This window comes from Neoarthrinium moseri, assembly GCF_022829205.1.
Source record: "Neoarthrinium moseri strain CBS 164.80 chromosome Unknown scaffold14_Wmoseri_CBS_16480, whole genome shotgun sequence".
Taxonomy (NCBI): Eukaryota; Fungi; Ascomycota; class Sordariomycetes; order Amphisphaeriales; family Apiosporaceae; genus Neoarthrinium; species Neoarthrinium moseri.
The window spans coordinates 246,458-259,213 of NW_026055128.1; the positions used below are offsets into that span (position 1 = coordinate 246,458).

Genomic DNA, 12,756 nt, shown 5'->3' on the forward strand with positions numbered 1-12,756 from the left:
TGGTGATTTTGACACTACTAGGTACCGGTCGTGACGCATGTTCTACCCAATGAACACTATCGTCACTTAGTCTTCTCTTTGCCGGGTGTGTTTTGCCTTGTGACCGCCTGAACCCAATCGTTGATGAGCGAGGGGGCCACGTCTCGAAGCCAAATTTTCAATTGCCGGATCACCGTACGCGAAACTTCTCTATAATATGTATCTGATGACTCGACCCGATGTGGTAGCCTAGCTTCTCGGTCGTTACACTGCTTACTGACGTCGGATTCGGACTTCCTTACTTGTCGTCAACTTCAGTCACTGCCGGTCCTTGGATAGAATATTTTGCCGCGGCAGCGGTCAAGTCCATCGTATTGAGAGGATCGACTCTGCATGTACCCTCTGGTCTGCCCCTGCTGAGTCGACCCCTGAAGCAGACCGATGCAAGTCGTCGGAAAGAGCAAGTACTGCCCGCGGCGGCTGCTCTTGACTTCTTGACTTGTGTTCACTCCCCAGGTGCCTTCTGTCTTTTCCCGCGCTGCACGTGGTCAAGGTTTCCATGCAGGTCCCTGCACCAGAACAGAACAGGCTTACACACCACTTCCGGTGCGGGCAAAGGAGTTGTAATGAGGACACTGGGCGCCAGCAATGCTAAGGTGGCCGGGTTCTGGTTCAGGTCAGGTCTATCTAATGTTCCTTAGGATTGCCTCAACCTCACGGCGTCCAGCTTGCTTGATTCTAGCACATAACATGATCAGTGAAGAGAGGATTTACTATAACCTGGAACTTTGGAATCACTAAGTTGCGTAAGTACTTCGTAGTAGGGACTTACACCGCTGTCTCCACTATTCCCCCCACGGCGATGCCCCCTGTAAACTCATGAGAAGGCCCCGGTTAGCGATCACCCTAGCTGTAAACTCACTTCCGTGGGAATCGATGTGTCACTGGAAACTCCTAAACACCATGATTGCCAACTAGTCTTTGGAATCTGTCCTGGGGCTTGCATATTACACCAAATATGCCGTGGCGTCCGCAGCGAGGTCAGGTAGCACAACGTCGGTGTGGGATTAGTTCTGGGATATGGTTCCCCGCGTTCCTGACCTGAAATACACAGTGCTCCTTGTTAGACTGCTGTTGCACAGCAGGCTTTAGTAGCCTCACGAGTCACATTTCCAAGCTGGGCGTCTGTTGTCACCTTACACGTGACATTTCTCTTACGTGATCTTCCCTTCGTTCCGGGGCCAAGACGTTGCTCTTTGTCTAGAAAGGTGCCGTGTTGCTCTGACACGCAGTGCCTAGGCTGACGAGTGACCTCAAGACGCAGCCTTACACCCGACAGCTATCTATAGATGGATGCGTAGTTGAAATCCTATATCCGCCCGCTAGGCGGTACACCTCACAAGCACGAACAGGGATCCTTGACCCCTTGACCCCCAACAGACTTCCACGTATCTTATATCCACAAACCGTGGGTGACGACTTGCGGACCTTCCAAAGCGAGCAATGGTTAGTATTGGCAGATGGGCCGAATTATTGATTAGGGAGAGAGATATTAGAACCAAACCGAGCAGCCTCTTCCAACTGAACCGGGAATCACGTGGACTATCTCAGCTGCAGACTACGGACGATCCATTAGTGCCCAAGTAACCCGTGTCTCAAAGATTTCCAACCGGCAGAGGTTGCGGGTGACAAGCCTTAACGTACGCCGTGCGCTGGCTCGGTCTCAGATCCCAAGATCGCGCATCTGCATGCAACTGAGAAGCCCGATGTTACCCCTCAAGCCGTTGGCGGCCCATTGACCCCTCTTCTCCAAGCAAGGCCCACATTCTCTGCAGCCACGAGGGCGTCAGATATTGGAGAAAGTTTCTTCGGCCAGAAGTCAGCCCTTTTGGGAGAAGCAAGCATGTCCTTGAGCTAGCTTTTCCTCAATCCTGACACCGAGAACCGGCATGATGTACCCGATCCTTCGCTCAGTGGCCTTGATATTTCCGCAATGCCTGATAGAGTCTTTGATTCGCCATCAGGATCTTTCGCGCCGGTTGCGGATTCTCGCCAGTGGCACTTACATGGCCAAGGTAGGTAGCCGACGGAGAAGACTTCTAATGCAGGCAGGCAAGCCAACGCAGTCCTTATGACACACTCAATCCCACGGTTGGTTACATCTCATCCTACCATCCAAGCTTCCATTCATAGACTCAGGCTTCTAGAAAGGGGCATGGAAGATGGCCGTTTCTGGGGTTATCCCACGTCCCAGCCTTTGCCGAGCCAAGTACTCAATCCTCATCATTTAATGACCTTCGAGCCCTTTTCTTTTCGTGACTACTGCCTTCTTTTTATTCGCTGGCTGAACGTATAGCCACTCTTTTTCGAATGTAGTTACGTATGGTGTCATGGTCGGAGTTAATTCTCGTCGGTAGATTCCGAGTGATGGTGACTATATATGTCTCAAGTTTGATTTAGATGGTCGATTTTGGGTCTCCGGACCAACCACGCTCACAAAGTTCATTATCCCAAGCAATTTCACCTTGAACTTGGCGTAAGTTGTGGAAAAATCGGTTTGCAATTCCCGAATCACCGCATCTTTGTAATACGTAGTCGGCAGAGGAGACCCTCTCTACCCGCATTGGCTCGCCAATTTCGGACAAGTCTAGTCATCAAAGAGGGTCACACGGCCTCTTACCCGAGCTTTTTTGCTATTACAAGAGACTTGCTCTCGTGAGCTCTTACGCACCTTGTCATTAGATCGGCTTTTGCTGTCCACTTTTTTCCCTCACATCCATAATCCCCTCTCTTTCTTGTTCTGGGCCTTTGGTCTCATCTATTCAACTTCATCTGGCATTGCCACTTACATAACGAGATAACACACACTCATGAGCTAGCTCTCAAGTCGTCCTCGCCTTTCTCTGGATTCAATCGCGGCATAAAAAAGGGGCGGGTTATTAGTGGTTCGAGCCATTCGCTTATTTGCTCCATTTCCAAGGCTGCTGCAATTGGTGGCCACAGATAGAGAATCTCTGGTCTGCTCCTCACGGGTAGCTTCCGGACAAGGCCGTCAACGCAAGACCGTACATTCGATAGGGAGCCGCATTGCTGCCCACCCTGGCCCACCTATTCGATATACTATCAAGTCTGCCTGACATATAACTGAGCTCAGAACTTGTTCCTGGGACCAAATCCTCTACTGATAGCCCGACTATTCCAAACCCCCTTCCCCATGTCTTCCAGGTCCCTGTTTAGGGGCATAAGGGGCCTCAGGCGCCCATGCCTCTCTTCACCCTTGAAGAGAGCCCCCGGGAACGGGAGATCTTCCCGGTGCTCCAGTTCGGCGACGGGGAAGAAACCTCCGGCGTGGTCGGGCCGTTCCGTGGTCATGCTCACGGCAACCGCCGGGATATTTGGGTTTGGCCTTGCTGGGGCCGGGCTACAGCAACCGCCACAAAAGGCCACTTACAAGCTTTTTGATAGCAAAGTCCCGAGCCCACAATATGCATCAATGGGCCAGATGGAAGCCGTAAGATAATACTTACGTGGCGGGAGATTACTTCACTAACCTTCACGGTAGGCATTGGAGGAGATCCGCCGCGACATCGGTACAGATGGTGAAGATATCATATCCATAGATCCAGAAGATCTGCATGCTCATGGGTACTCTGAATGGTCGTCTACCAACCCCGATGGTCTGCCCGTCGCCGTGGCATATCCTCGGTCTACAGACCAAGTCTCCACCATTGCCAGGATATGCCATAAGTACCGGATACCCATAATCCCTTATTCAGGCGGTTCGAGCCTTGAAGGGAACTTCTCTGCTCCTTATGGCGGCATCAGCGTCGACTTCGCCTACATGGACCAGATCGTCCAGTTCAACAAGGATGATATGGATATTGTTGTTCAGCCTAGCATCGGATGGCAAGACCTCAATGAGCAATTGGCCAAGATGGAAAGCGGGCTCTTCTTTCCAATCGATCCAGGTGAGAAATGTCTTGCAGAGCCTCAGTAGCTTTCAATGCAGCAGTTGTTGAGATATTCCCTTCGATCGAAATGCTCACGATGAATTGACAGGCCCGAGTGCAAAGATTGGTGGTATGGTTGGAACTAATTGCTCGGGGACAAATGCTGTCAAATATGGTACCATGAAGGACTGGGTTATCAACTTAACTGTCGTCCTTGCCGATGGTACTGTAATCAAGACGCGCAGGAGGCCGAGAAAGTCCTCTGCTGGCTACAATCTCAACTCGCTGTTTGTTGGCTCTGAGGGAACATTGGGCTTGGTTACAGAAGGCAGGTCACTCTGCCACGTTTTGCCAATAACAACGTAGCTGACCCATCTCATAGCAACCCTCAAGCTGGCCGTTGTACCCGAGGATCTTTCCGTCGCTGTGGTCACTTTCCCAAGCATCCGTGATGCTGCTTCCGCTGCTGCTGAGGTTATGCAGACTGGCGTACCAGTTGCTGCAATGGAGATCATGGACGAGGTGCAGATGAAAGTTGTGAACCTTGGAGGCGCCACTGCTCCGCGGGTGTGGAAGGAGGTTCCCACCTTATTCTTCAAGTTCTCGGGCACGAAGGCTAGCGTTCAAGAACATATCAGTCTAGTGCAGCGGATAACAAAAGGACACAAGGGGAGCAATTTTGAGTTCGCCAAGGACCAGCGAGAACAGAAGCTACTGTGGTCGGCCCGAAAGGAGTCGTTGTGGTCTATGTTGGCCTTGAGGAAAGATGGCGAGGAAGTTTGTTAGTATTCGTATTCCTGTGTTCCAGCTCTAGACTCACTTCGTATAACAGGGAGTACGGACGTTGCTGTCCCGTTCAGCCGTCTGGCGGACATCATCGAGGTTAGCAAGAAGGAGATGGACGATCTCGGGCTCTTCGCCAGTATTCTCGGTCATATCGGCGACGGCAACTTCCACGAGAGCATCATCTACAACCGAAAGAAGAAGGACGAGCGCGAGAAGGTTGAGGTTTGCGTAAAGAACATGGTCAAACGAGCCCTGGAGATGGAGGGCACTTGCACGGGAGAACACTCGATCGGCTGGGGCAAAAAGGAGTCCCTCCTTTGGGAGGTCGGGCCCGAGACCCTGGCCGTCATGAGCGCGATCAAGCAGGCGCTGGATCCACGTTGGATCATGAATCCGGGCAAGATCATGGATCTGCCATGAACACGTTTGGGGTTATGGGAGATGTCTTCTGCTGCTTATTGAGCCATGCGATGAACTTGTGAGTTGATTGACATAGGGAGCATAACATTTTTTCTTTCGGAGAAAAGGGAGAGTCGTGTATCTGCATCCAAGCATTGGGTACGGTTCATGGGATAGATCAGGTGACTAGGCTGGAGCAGTCCGCCTCGGCATAGTTTAGGTCAACATTTGCATTCATTCCATTCTCTCAGTCAATCATTCTAACTTACAACTTTCTAACAATCAGTACTATAATCGCGTACTGAGGAAGTACGAGCGGGCAATCCGAGAGTCATCTAGGCAAGACCTAGCTGATCTGGAACCCCAGTGTTTCGTGAGGGACTGTGCTGTGGTTGCCCGGATGATCAATACAACAAGAGGGCTCTCTAGGAGAACTTTAAACAAAACACTTGGTTGGACTTGTCGGTAACACCACGACCACTGCACTACACTCTCTGTTACTCGCCGACACTGACTATTTATGAGAATAGCAAGAAATGCATGCTTTTGAAATTGGGATTTGCAATATTCACAGAACATCACTTTCCCAGGTCTCACAATCAGCGAGTCGGGCGCAAGAATATTCTGTTTGTGCCATCTTTTTCTTGAGCTTCGGCTGCCTGCATAAGCGATCTCTCAGAGCGAGGCTGTCTTCCACTGTTCACAAAGTCCTGATCTTACCTCATCAAGACCTGACCCTTGAGTTGGTCGAAGCCATTGTGGCCTCCTACCTACACGCAGGTAAGTTGATATCACTCTCTGGTTCTAGACCCAGTTCCGGAGATCGAGGCCATTTTAGGCAGGAACTGCCTCCCTCTCAGACCTCACCCAGCCTTTTGTGGTTTGCCCATTCTTGGTTCATTCAGAAGCAGCATCTGAACATGTACAAAGAACTGTCGCGGCTGGATCGGTCTTGTCTCACGAAACTACGTTACTGTCGTGCTGAAATTCCCAGGCTCGCCAGGATATCAAACACACGGATCCCAGAGTCGGCTCCAAGTTTGAGCAGCGTGGTCGACGCGTTTCGGAAAAGGAAGTCACATCTAGTGGCAAATCTCAAACGGAGAAGGTAACTTCCAGTTTTCGTTGATTTGGCGATCCAGACCAGCCGAATACCCCTCGTCCCAACAACTCTACCAGAACCCCCCATCGTCTTTCACTTCTGATCACAGTCAAACTTTCCACACACCCTCATCTGTTCCGTCCTGTGAACAGAAGTGCCGGCACTATGTCGTCTTCAGATGGAGCGCTGTCAAAGCCAAAGTCGGTTCCGGACGTGAACAGCACGATCCTACCTGAAGCACCCATGTTGATTCGCACTCCAACAGACAACCACATATCTGCACACCAAAGTAGTCACCAGACAGGTAGTTCTCGCTCAGAAAGCACAGGATCTCCGCTGGAGTTCGGACAAGTAATGGCAGACCGACAGAACGAGCCTTCCGTGTCTGCTCCTCAAGCCCATTCAGGACAGCCAGCGGCTTTTCCCCCCGTTCATAACTCCTCTCCCCTGCTTATAGATACCATGTCACAACCAATGCAGCAACTTGGCCGATCTAGACAGATGCCAGGAAGCCGGAACCTCACACACCATCAACCGGCTCCCATGGGTTTCCGTCCAGCTTGGAGGACCTGGCTGGAGGTCTCCGTGTTGATCGAACACCTTCCTCAGGGTGTGACCACCCTGGACCTCTACAGCTCATTTTCGAGCTACGGCCGTATTGATTCGATCAACATACCCCGGAGTAACATCGACGGCACCAATGGTCATGCATATATCAATTTTTCGCCTGTACCTCAGCACTCATTTTGGAACTCCGGTGTTGTGACGATTTCAGTCCGTGATAGACAGTTCAGAGTCCGAGTTGGTCTTCGGCTTCCTCGTGTGTCTCAACGCATCAAGAGCCCGGTCAAGGCTGGCGTGACATATCCTGAGAGCAAGCTGTTTCGTCTCACTACTCTAGACTTCGGCTTCCTATCTCAAGATCGAGCTATGGCTATCATGAAGACCATTCGGGATGATATTTTCTACCCTACACTCACCATCAATCTGAAATTCAGAAGGCTTGAGATGAGATTTTACTGCTTCATTGATGACCCTCGCAGAAAAGATCCTAGCATCCTTGTGGACAAAGAGCGCATCGGCAAGAGAGAAAACGCCGCAGAACCTTCAGAGTTCAAAGTCGAGATTCAGTTCAGTCATTTGAAGCACATCTTCCACATCAGTCTTGATAACGGACAATGGTGTCTGATTATACCTTTGGAGACACCGCCTAAATTCTGGAGACGACGAAGAGATATTGCCAAGTCTCTGAGGGCCGCTCCCACCAAATGGGGTGACCAGGACGTCTGGGTACGAGCCTGTGAGGTCAGCTACGCGGACTGGTCGAAAAACTATCCAGTCTCACTTCAAGAACCATTTCAGTTCATCGAAGCTGGAAGATGGACAACCTATAGACTGTTATTCCAAGCATCTGACTCCAAGGCATGGGACTACTTCAACAATGCTCTCCGAGATTTCAACATTCGAGTTATCTCTACAGATGCGCAGACGTTCACTTGGAAGCAAGGCAAGCAGTCGATCTTTCGAACATTGATCGACGGCCCCGAAGCCCGTCATTCGAACGCCAGTCTAGCCCTTCTACACGATGCGGGTCATCTTCACCTCCCTTTCGATGTGAGATACCAACTAGAAGCCGCAATTTCACAAGGTGCTTTCTCTGAGCAGAGTGTCTCTCCTCAGTTCCTCCAGCAGTTGGCCAAGCTAAACGGTGAACGTGGTCGGTTTGTCAACAAGGCCAAGAACGTGCTAGAATATGTCACGGATGCCAAGAAGCGAGTCTACAACCCATTGACTATCCTCCAAGACAGGTCCGCGCTCATGCATCATACAACGATTGTCTTGCCTGAGCATTGTACCTGGGTCAGAAAAGTCATCGTCACACCGACCACAATATACTTGAGTTCACCAACACCGGAAACCACAAACAGGGTTTTGCGTCAATATGCCAACAATGTTGACCGCTTCATTCGCGTTCAGTTTACCGACGAGCGCACAGAAGGACGGATACATGCAACTCCCAACAGCGATACCAACGATGCATTATTCAACAGAGTATACCGCACACTCCGTCATGGTATTGTCATTGGTGATCGGCATTTCAAATTCCTGGCTTTTGGCAACTCCCAAATCAGAGAGAATGGTGCCTACTTCTTTTGTCCCACAGAACATCAATCTTGTGATGATATTCGTGCTTGGATGGGCGATTTCAGACACATCAACGTCGTTGCCAAGTACGCGTCCAGACTGGGCCAGTGCTTCTCAACTACAAGGGACCCTAAGGGCCTCGCTTTGGGCCTGACCGTCAGAGACATCCCTGACATCGAGAGCAATGGGTGGACATTCAGTGATGGTGTTGGTATGATATCCGAGTGGATGGCTGGAGAAATCACAAACAGGCTGAGATTGTGGCGAAATGGAAGAGTGCCATCGGCTTTTCAGTTTCGATTGGGAGGAAGCAAAGGCATTCTTGTCACCTGGCCGCAGGTCAAGTTCAATGAGGTGTATATCCGACCTTCGCAGAACAAGTTCACTGCCCGCGCACGGAACCTAGAGATCATCAGGGCCTCTCGCTTCTCGACAGCGACCCTGAATCGCCAGACCATTGTGATACTCAGCTGCCTCGGTGTACCCGATGAGGTGTTCATTGATATGACTGAGAAGCAACTGTCAGAGTACTCGACAGCAATGACCAATGCCGACGTGGCGCAAACATTGCTTGGCCGCTTTATCGATGAGAATGGGATCACTACAACGATCGCCCAGATGGTTGTGGATGGGTTCATGATGTCTCGTGAGCCTTTCGTGAGTGCTATCCTGCAACTTTGGAGAGCATGGTCAATGAAGCTTCTAAGGGAAAAGGCGAGGATCGTGGTAGAACAAGGCGCATTCTTGTTCGGGTGTGTAGACGAAACCAGAACCCTCCGAGGCCACAAAAATGCTCCAGCGGCCGACACTTCGCGCTATGAGAACATACTTCCCCAAGTATTCCTGCAGGTCCCCCGACCAGAACAGCCAGACAAATATCAAGTAATCAAGGGGATCTGTGTCGTTGGGCGAAATCCTTCGCTGCACCCCGGCGATCTCCGCGTCGTAGAGGCAGTTGATGTGGACGTCCCTGAGCTCAAAGCTCTGCGCGATGTCATCGTCTTTCCGGCTGACGGCGACCGGGATATCCCTTCAATGTGTTCAGGAGGAGATTTAGATGGAGACGACTACTTCGTGTTCTGGGATCCCAAACTGATACCTCAGGAGTGGAATTTCCCACCTATGCTCCACGATACAGTTGACCCAAAACGCCAGGATAAAGATGTTACCATTAGTGACATTACCCGGTTTTTCGTGGAGTACATGAAAAATGACTCGCTCAGTACCATTGCCTTGGCCCATGTCGCGTTGAGCGACAGAATGGCTGATGGCCCCAGGGACGAGAGTTGTATCGAATTGGCCAAACTGCACTCCAACGCTGTAGATTACGTGAAGACCGGTCAGCCGGCTCATATTCCCGAGGAACTGCGACCTACTCGATGGCCTCACTTTATGGAGAGACATCCGCGGATATCTTATCCTTCTCAAAAGGTGCTGGGCCAGCTGTATAACCTTGTCACGAAGGTTGACTTCAGCCCGGATTTTGAGAGGCCATTCGACGAGAGGATTCTGAAAAGATACGACATACCTAATGATATTCTCGAGAAGGCCCGAGGAATAAAGGTGCAGTATGACATCGCCATGAGACGGATTATGAATCAACGAGAGATTCGTACGGAGTTCGAGGTGTGGTCAGCCTTTGTCATGACCAAGCCCCGCGTTGGCAGCGGCTACAAAATGCAGGAGGACCTGGGCATCGTCATGGCAAGCTTGCGAGACCGTTTCGTGCAAGCGTGCGTCAATAAGTGCGAGGCCGAGGACGGTGAGACACAGAGCAAGGACATGAACAAGTTGTATCCTTTCATTGCGGCTATGTATCGAGTCACCTGGGAGGAGGTTCAGATATGCCTCGAGGACTGTCGCCGGACTCGATTCATCGGTGGCCGTGAGGTATCGAGGCGAAGCAAGGATCAAATGCCGTTCATCAGCTTCCCCTGGATCTTTGAGACAGAACTCGGAAGAATTGCTACCAGGGCGACAGACCAGGATCTCGAACTAAAGCAGCTACCCGACGTACCAAGGCTGCACCAGATTGCGAATACCGAGCAAGCCACATCTTATGTGGCAGCGTGTATGGAGGACGGCCGCCTCTTCCTTCGTGGAGAGGAGATATATTTGGCCCGAGAGTCATTGGGCGATGGCACCTCCAACGAGGAATCAGGTTCCGACTCCGCATCCGTCAACGACCAGGAGGCCGAGGATCCGGATGGCAGGGAAGACGAAAGCGTTGAAGAGGAACCGGAAGAAGTCGTGGTAGAAGAATCGACGATGCAGGAACCGTCGAGGTTTGACGCGTTGCAGAGCCTTACGATGTCTGACTCCGAGGACGAGTAAATCACGAGCACCGCGGCCACGTACGTACAACCCTACCGGCCCTACCGACAGACTGGCCAAAGGAGATCGGCATTCATTGCCTAGTCTAATGGGTTGATTTTACATCAGAAGATCAGCCGGACACTGCACATGTGTGTCTGGTATGGGTGGTGCGATCGGAGGAGGATTGGAGGTCTAGAAAAAGGGTTTCGTCTGTGCGGTAGGGGGGAGCAGTAGGCAGTAAGTATTCGTGCTCTGGCCAGATTGCTCTTGCCCTGAGATCTGATAGTTTGTTCCTATAATGGACATATTTTCCACCATTTAAAAGTTCCAGGCTCCAGTGACAGCGGCATATAGAGCAGGTAAGCTTGAACGTGGATATTGTGAGAACGCTACCTAGACCATAATTGTCCGTCTATTGTTCATATCCAGTAAGTACGTGACAACTACAACATTCCTTGTCGAACATGCAAACATCTGCTTGATTGCACGCGCCCCGAAAGCACCATAAGGAATTTCGTATCTGTGCGAGAATGGTGTTCCGAAGGCATGGCTAGAGACAACTATGGCGCGGCGGATGACATGTGTGAATGAGCATAGTAGGCAGCATCACAGGCCAGGAGTGTGCCGGACATCCAGACGAGCGAATAATAGCATAGTTGTTTGTCTGTGTTGAGCATGATGGATGCCATTGGGTGACATGGCCAAGACGTGAAGGGTGCGGGTGCGTGGATAGACCCCATACCTTGCTTTAAGTTATGCATCAAATCAGCGGGCATACCTAGGCTTCCCTTCCAGCTTGTGGCCCGGAGGGTTTTAGCTTCAATCGTCTCTCTTATGCTGAGCCGAGCGGCGGAGCTTACGAGCTGAGCTGAGCTCCTTTCCCAAGGTTGGCTGTTGGGGGGGAGCCCTCCGGCCGTCTAACGTCAGGGAAGGCCAAAGGCCGGGGGCTTGGGGGGCACTGGCCATGCCCCAAGCGGAACAGGGTAAATCCACAAGCGAAAAAGTCTTGGCACGCACATTTTCGACCCTGGCAGCCGAGTTTGAAGCCTCACGCCGCGATTTGTGAGCAATTCCCCGACGACGGCATAACTGCGAATCAATCGAGGTGAGTACCCGGACTGCGCTCGTCCTGGGCCCTTCTTCCGTTTGCCGCCTCCTCTGACGGCCGAGACTGACTGCAATTTTTCACCCAGCACCTTCTTTCGAAGCTCCTTCCCCGACGACCCCTCCCCACACTTTCGCCGACTCGATTCGAAAACCAGCTCGGATCTTCCAGACAACAAGCAAGATGGCTGACGTGCAGGAGATCTTGAAGAAGAAGTTCGGCGGCGCCGCCCCTGCGCGCACTGGTACGTCTCCCCTGAGCGGCCGACGACCGGCTCCTGCTCCTGCTCCTGCTCCTGCGCTGCCCGAGAATGAGAACGTGATATTGACACCGACGGGAAAACAGGTGGCAAGGGTACCCCCAGACACAAGCAGAAGCGCAACGTCGCCCGCAGCGCCAACGATGACAAGAAGCTCCAGACCACCCTGAAGAAGCTGAACGTCCAGCCCATCCAGGCAATTGAGGAGGTCAACATGTTCAAGTCCGACGGCAACGTCATCCACTTCTCTGCCCCCAAGGGTAAGCTGCTACGCCATGTCCATTTCCCCCGCCGCCGCCGCCGCCGAGCTCCGTGTTTGCACCTGCTGTTGCCCTCTACTGCGACGGTGCAGCGACGGTGCAGCGACGGTGGCCGGCTGCTTGATTCGGCAGAGCTGCTTACTGACTTGTGCCCTACCCATTACAGTCCACGCCGCTGTTCCTGCCAACACTTTCGCCATCTACGGCAACGGCGAGGACAAGGAGCTGACCGAGCTCGTCCCCGGCATCCTGAACCAGCTCGGCCCCGACTCCCTGGCCTCGCTCCGCAAGCTCGCCGAGAGCTACCAGAACATGTCCAAGGAGAACAAGGAGGGCGCCGATGACGATGATGACATCCCCGACCTGGTCGCCGGCGAGAACTTCGAGAGCAAGGTCGAATAGACGGGTCCCCCCCTTCTCCCTCGACCTACCTCGACCCCCCCTCCCCGAAAAAA

The 12,756-nt window shown here is 52.0% G+C and overlaps 3 protein-coding genes across 3 annotated transcripts; all 3 read left to right on the forward strand.

Annotated features, from left to right (window-relative positions):
- Window positions 1–3,349: 3,349 nt before the first annotated feature.
- JN550_004889 (uncharacterized protein) lies at window positions 3,350–5,135 on the forward strand (the record flags this gene model as incomplete). The annotated part of the gene is made up of 5 exons (XM_049316455.1): window positions 3,350–3,490; window positions 3,542–3,947; window positions 4,039–4,152; window positions 4,312–4,710; window positions 4,762–5,135. 5 exons carry the CDS (start codon window positions 3,350–3,352, stop codon window positions 5,133–5,135), a joined length of 1,434 nt encoding a protein of 477 aa, XP_049173087.1.
- A 1,246-nt stretch (window positions 5,136–6,381) lies between these two features.
- On the forward strand, window positions 6,382–10,695 carry JN550_004890 (uncharacterized protein; the record flags this gene model as incomplete). Its single annotated transcript, XM_049316456.1, has 1 exon — window positions 6,382–10,695. The coding sequence occupies one exon, from the start codon at window positions 6,382–6,384 to the stop codon at window positions 10,693–10,695; it is 4,314 nt and encodes a 1,437-aa protein (XP_049173088.1).
- Window positions 10,696–11,965: 1,270 nt separating this feature from the next.
- Window positions 11,966–12,703, forward strand: JN550_004891 (uncharacterized protein; the record flags this gene model as incomplete). Its single annotated transcript, XM_049316457.1, has 3 exons — window positions 11,966–12,026; window positions 12,128–12,301; window positions 12,468–12,703. The coding sequence occupies 3 exons, from the start codon at window positions 11,966–11,968 to the stop codon at window positions 12,701–12,703; spliced, it is 471 nt and encodes a 156-aa protein (XP_049173089.1).
- Between the last annotated feature and the right edge of the window lie 53 nt (window positions 12,704–12,756).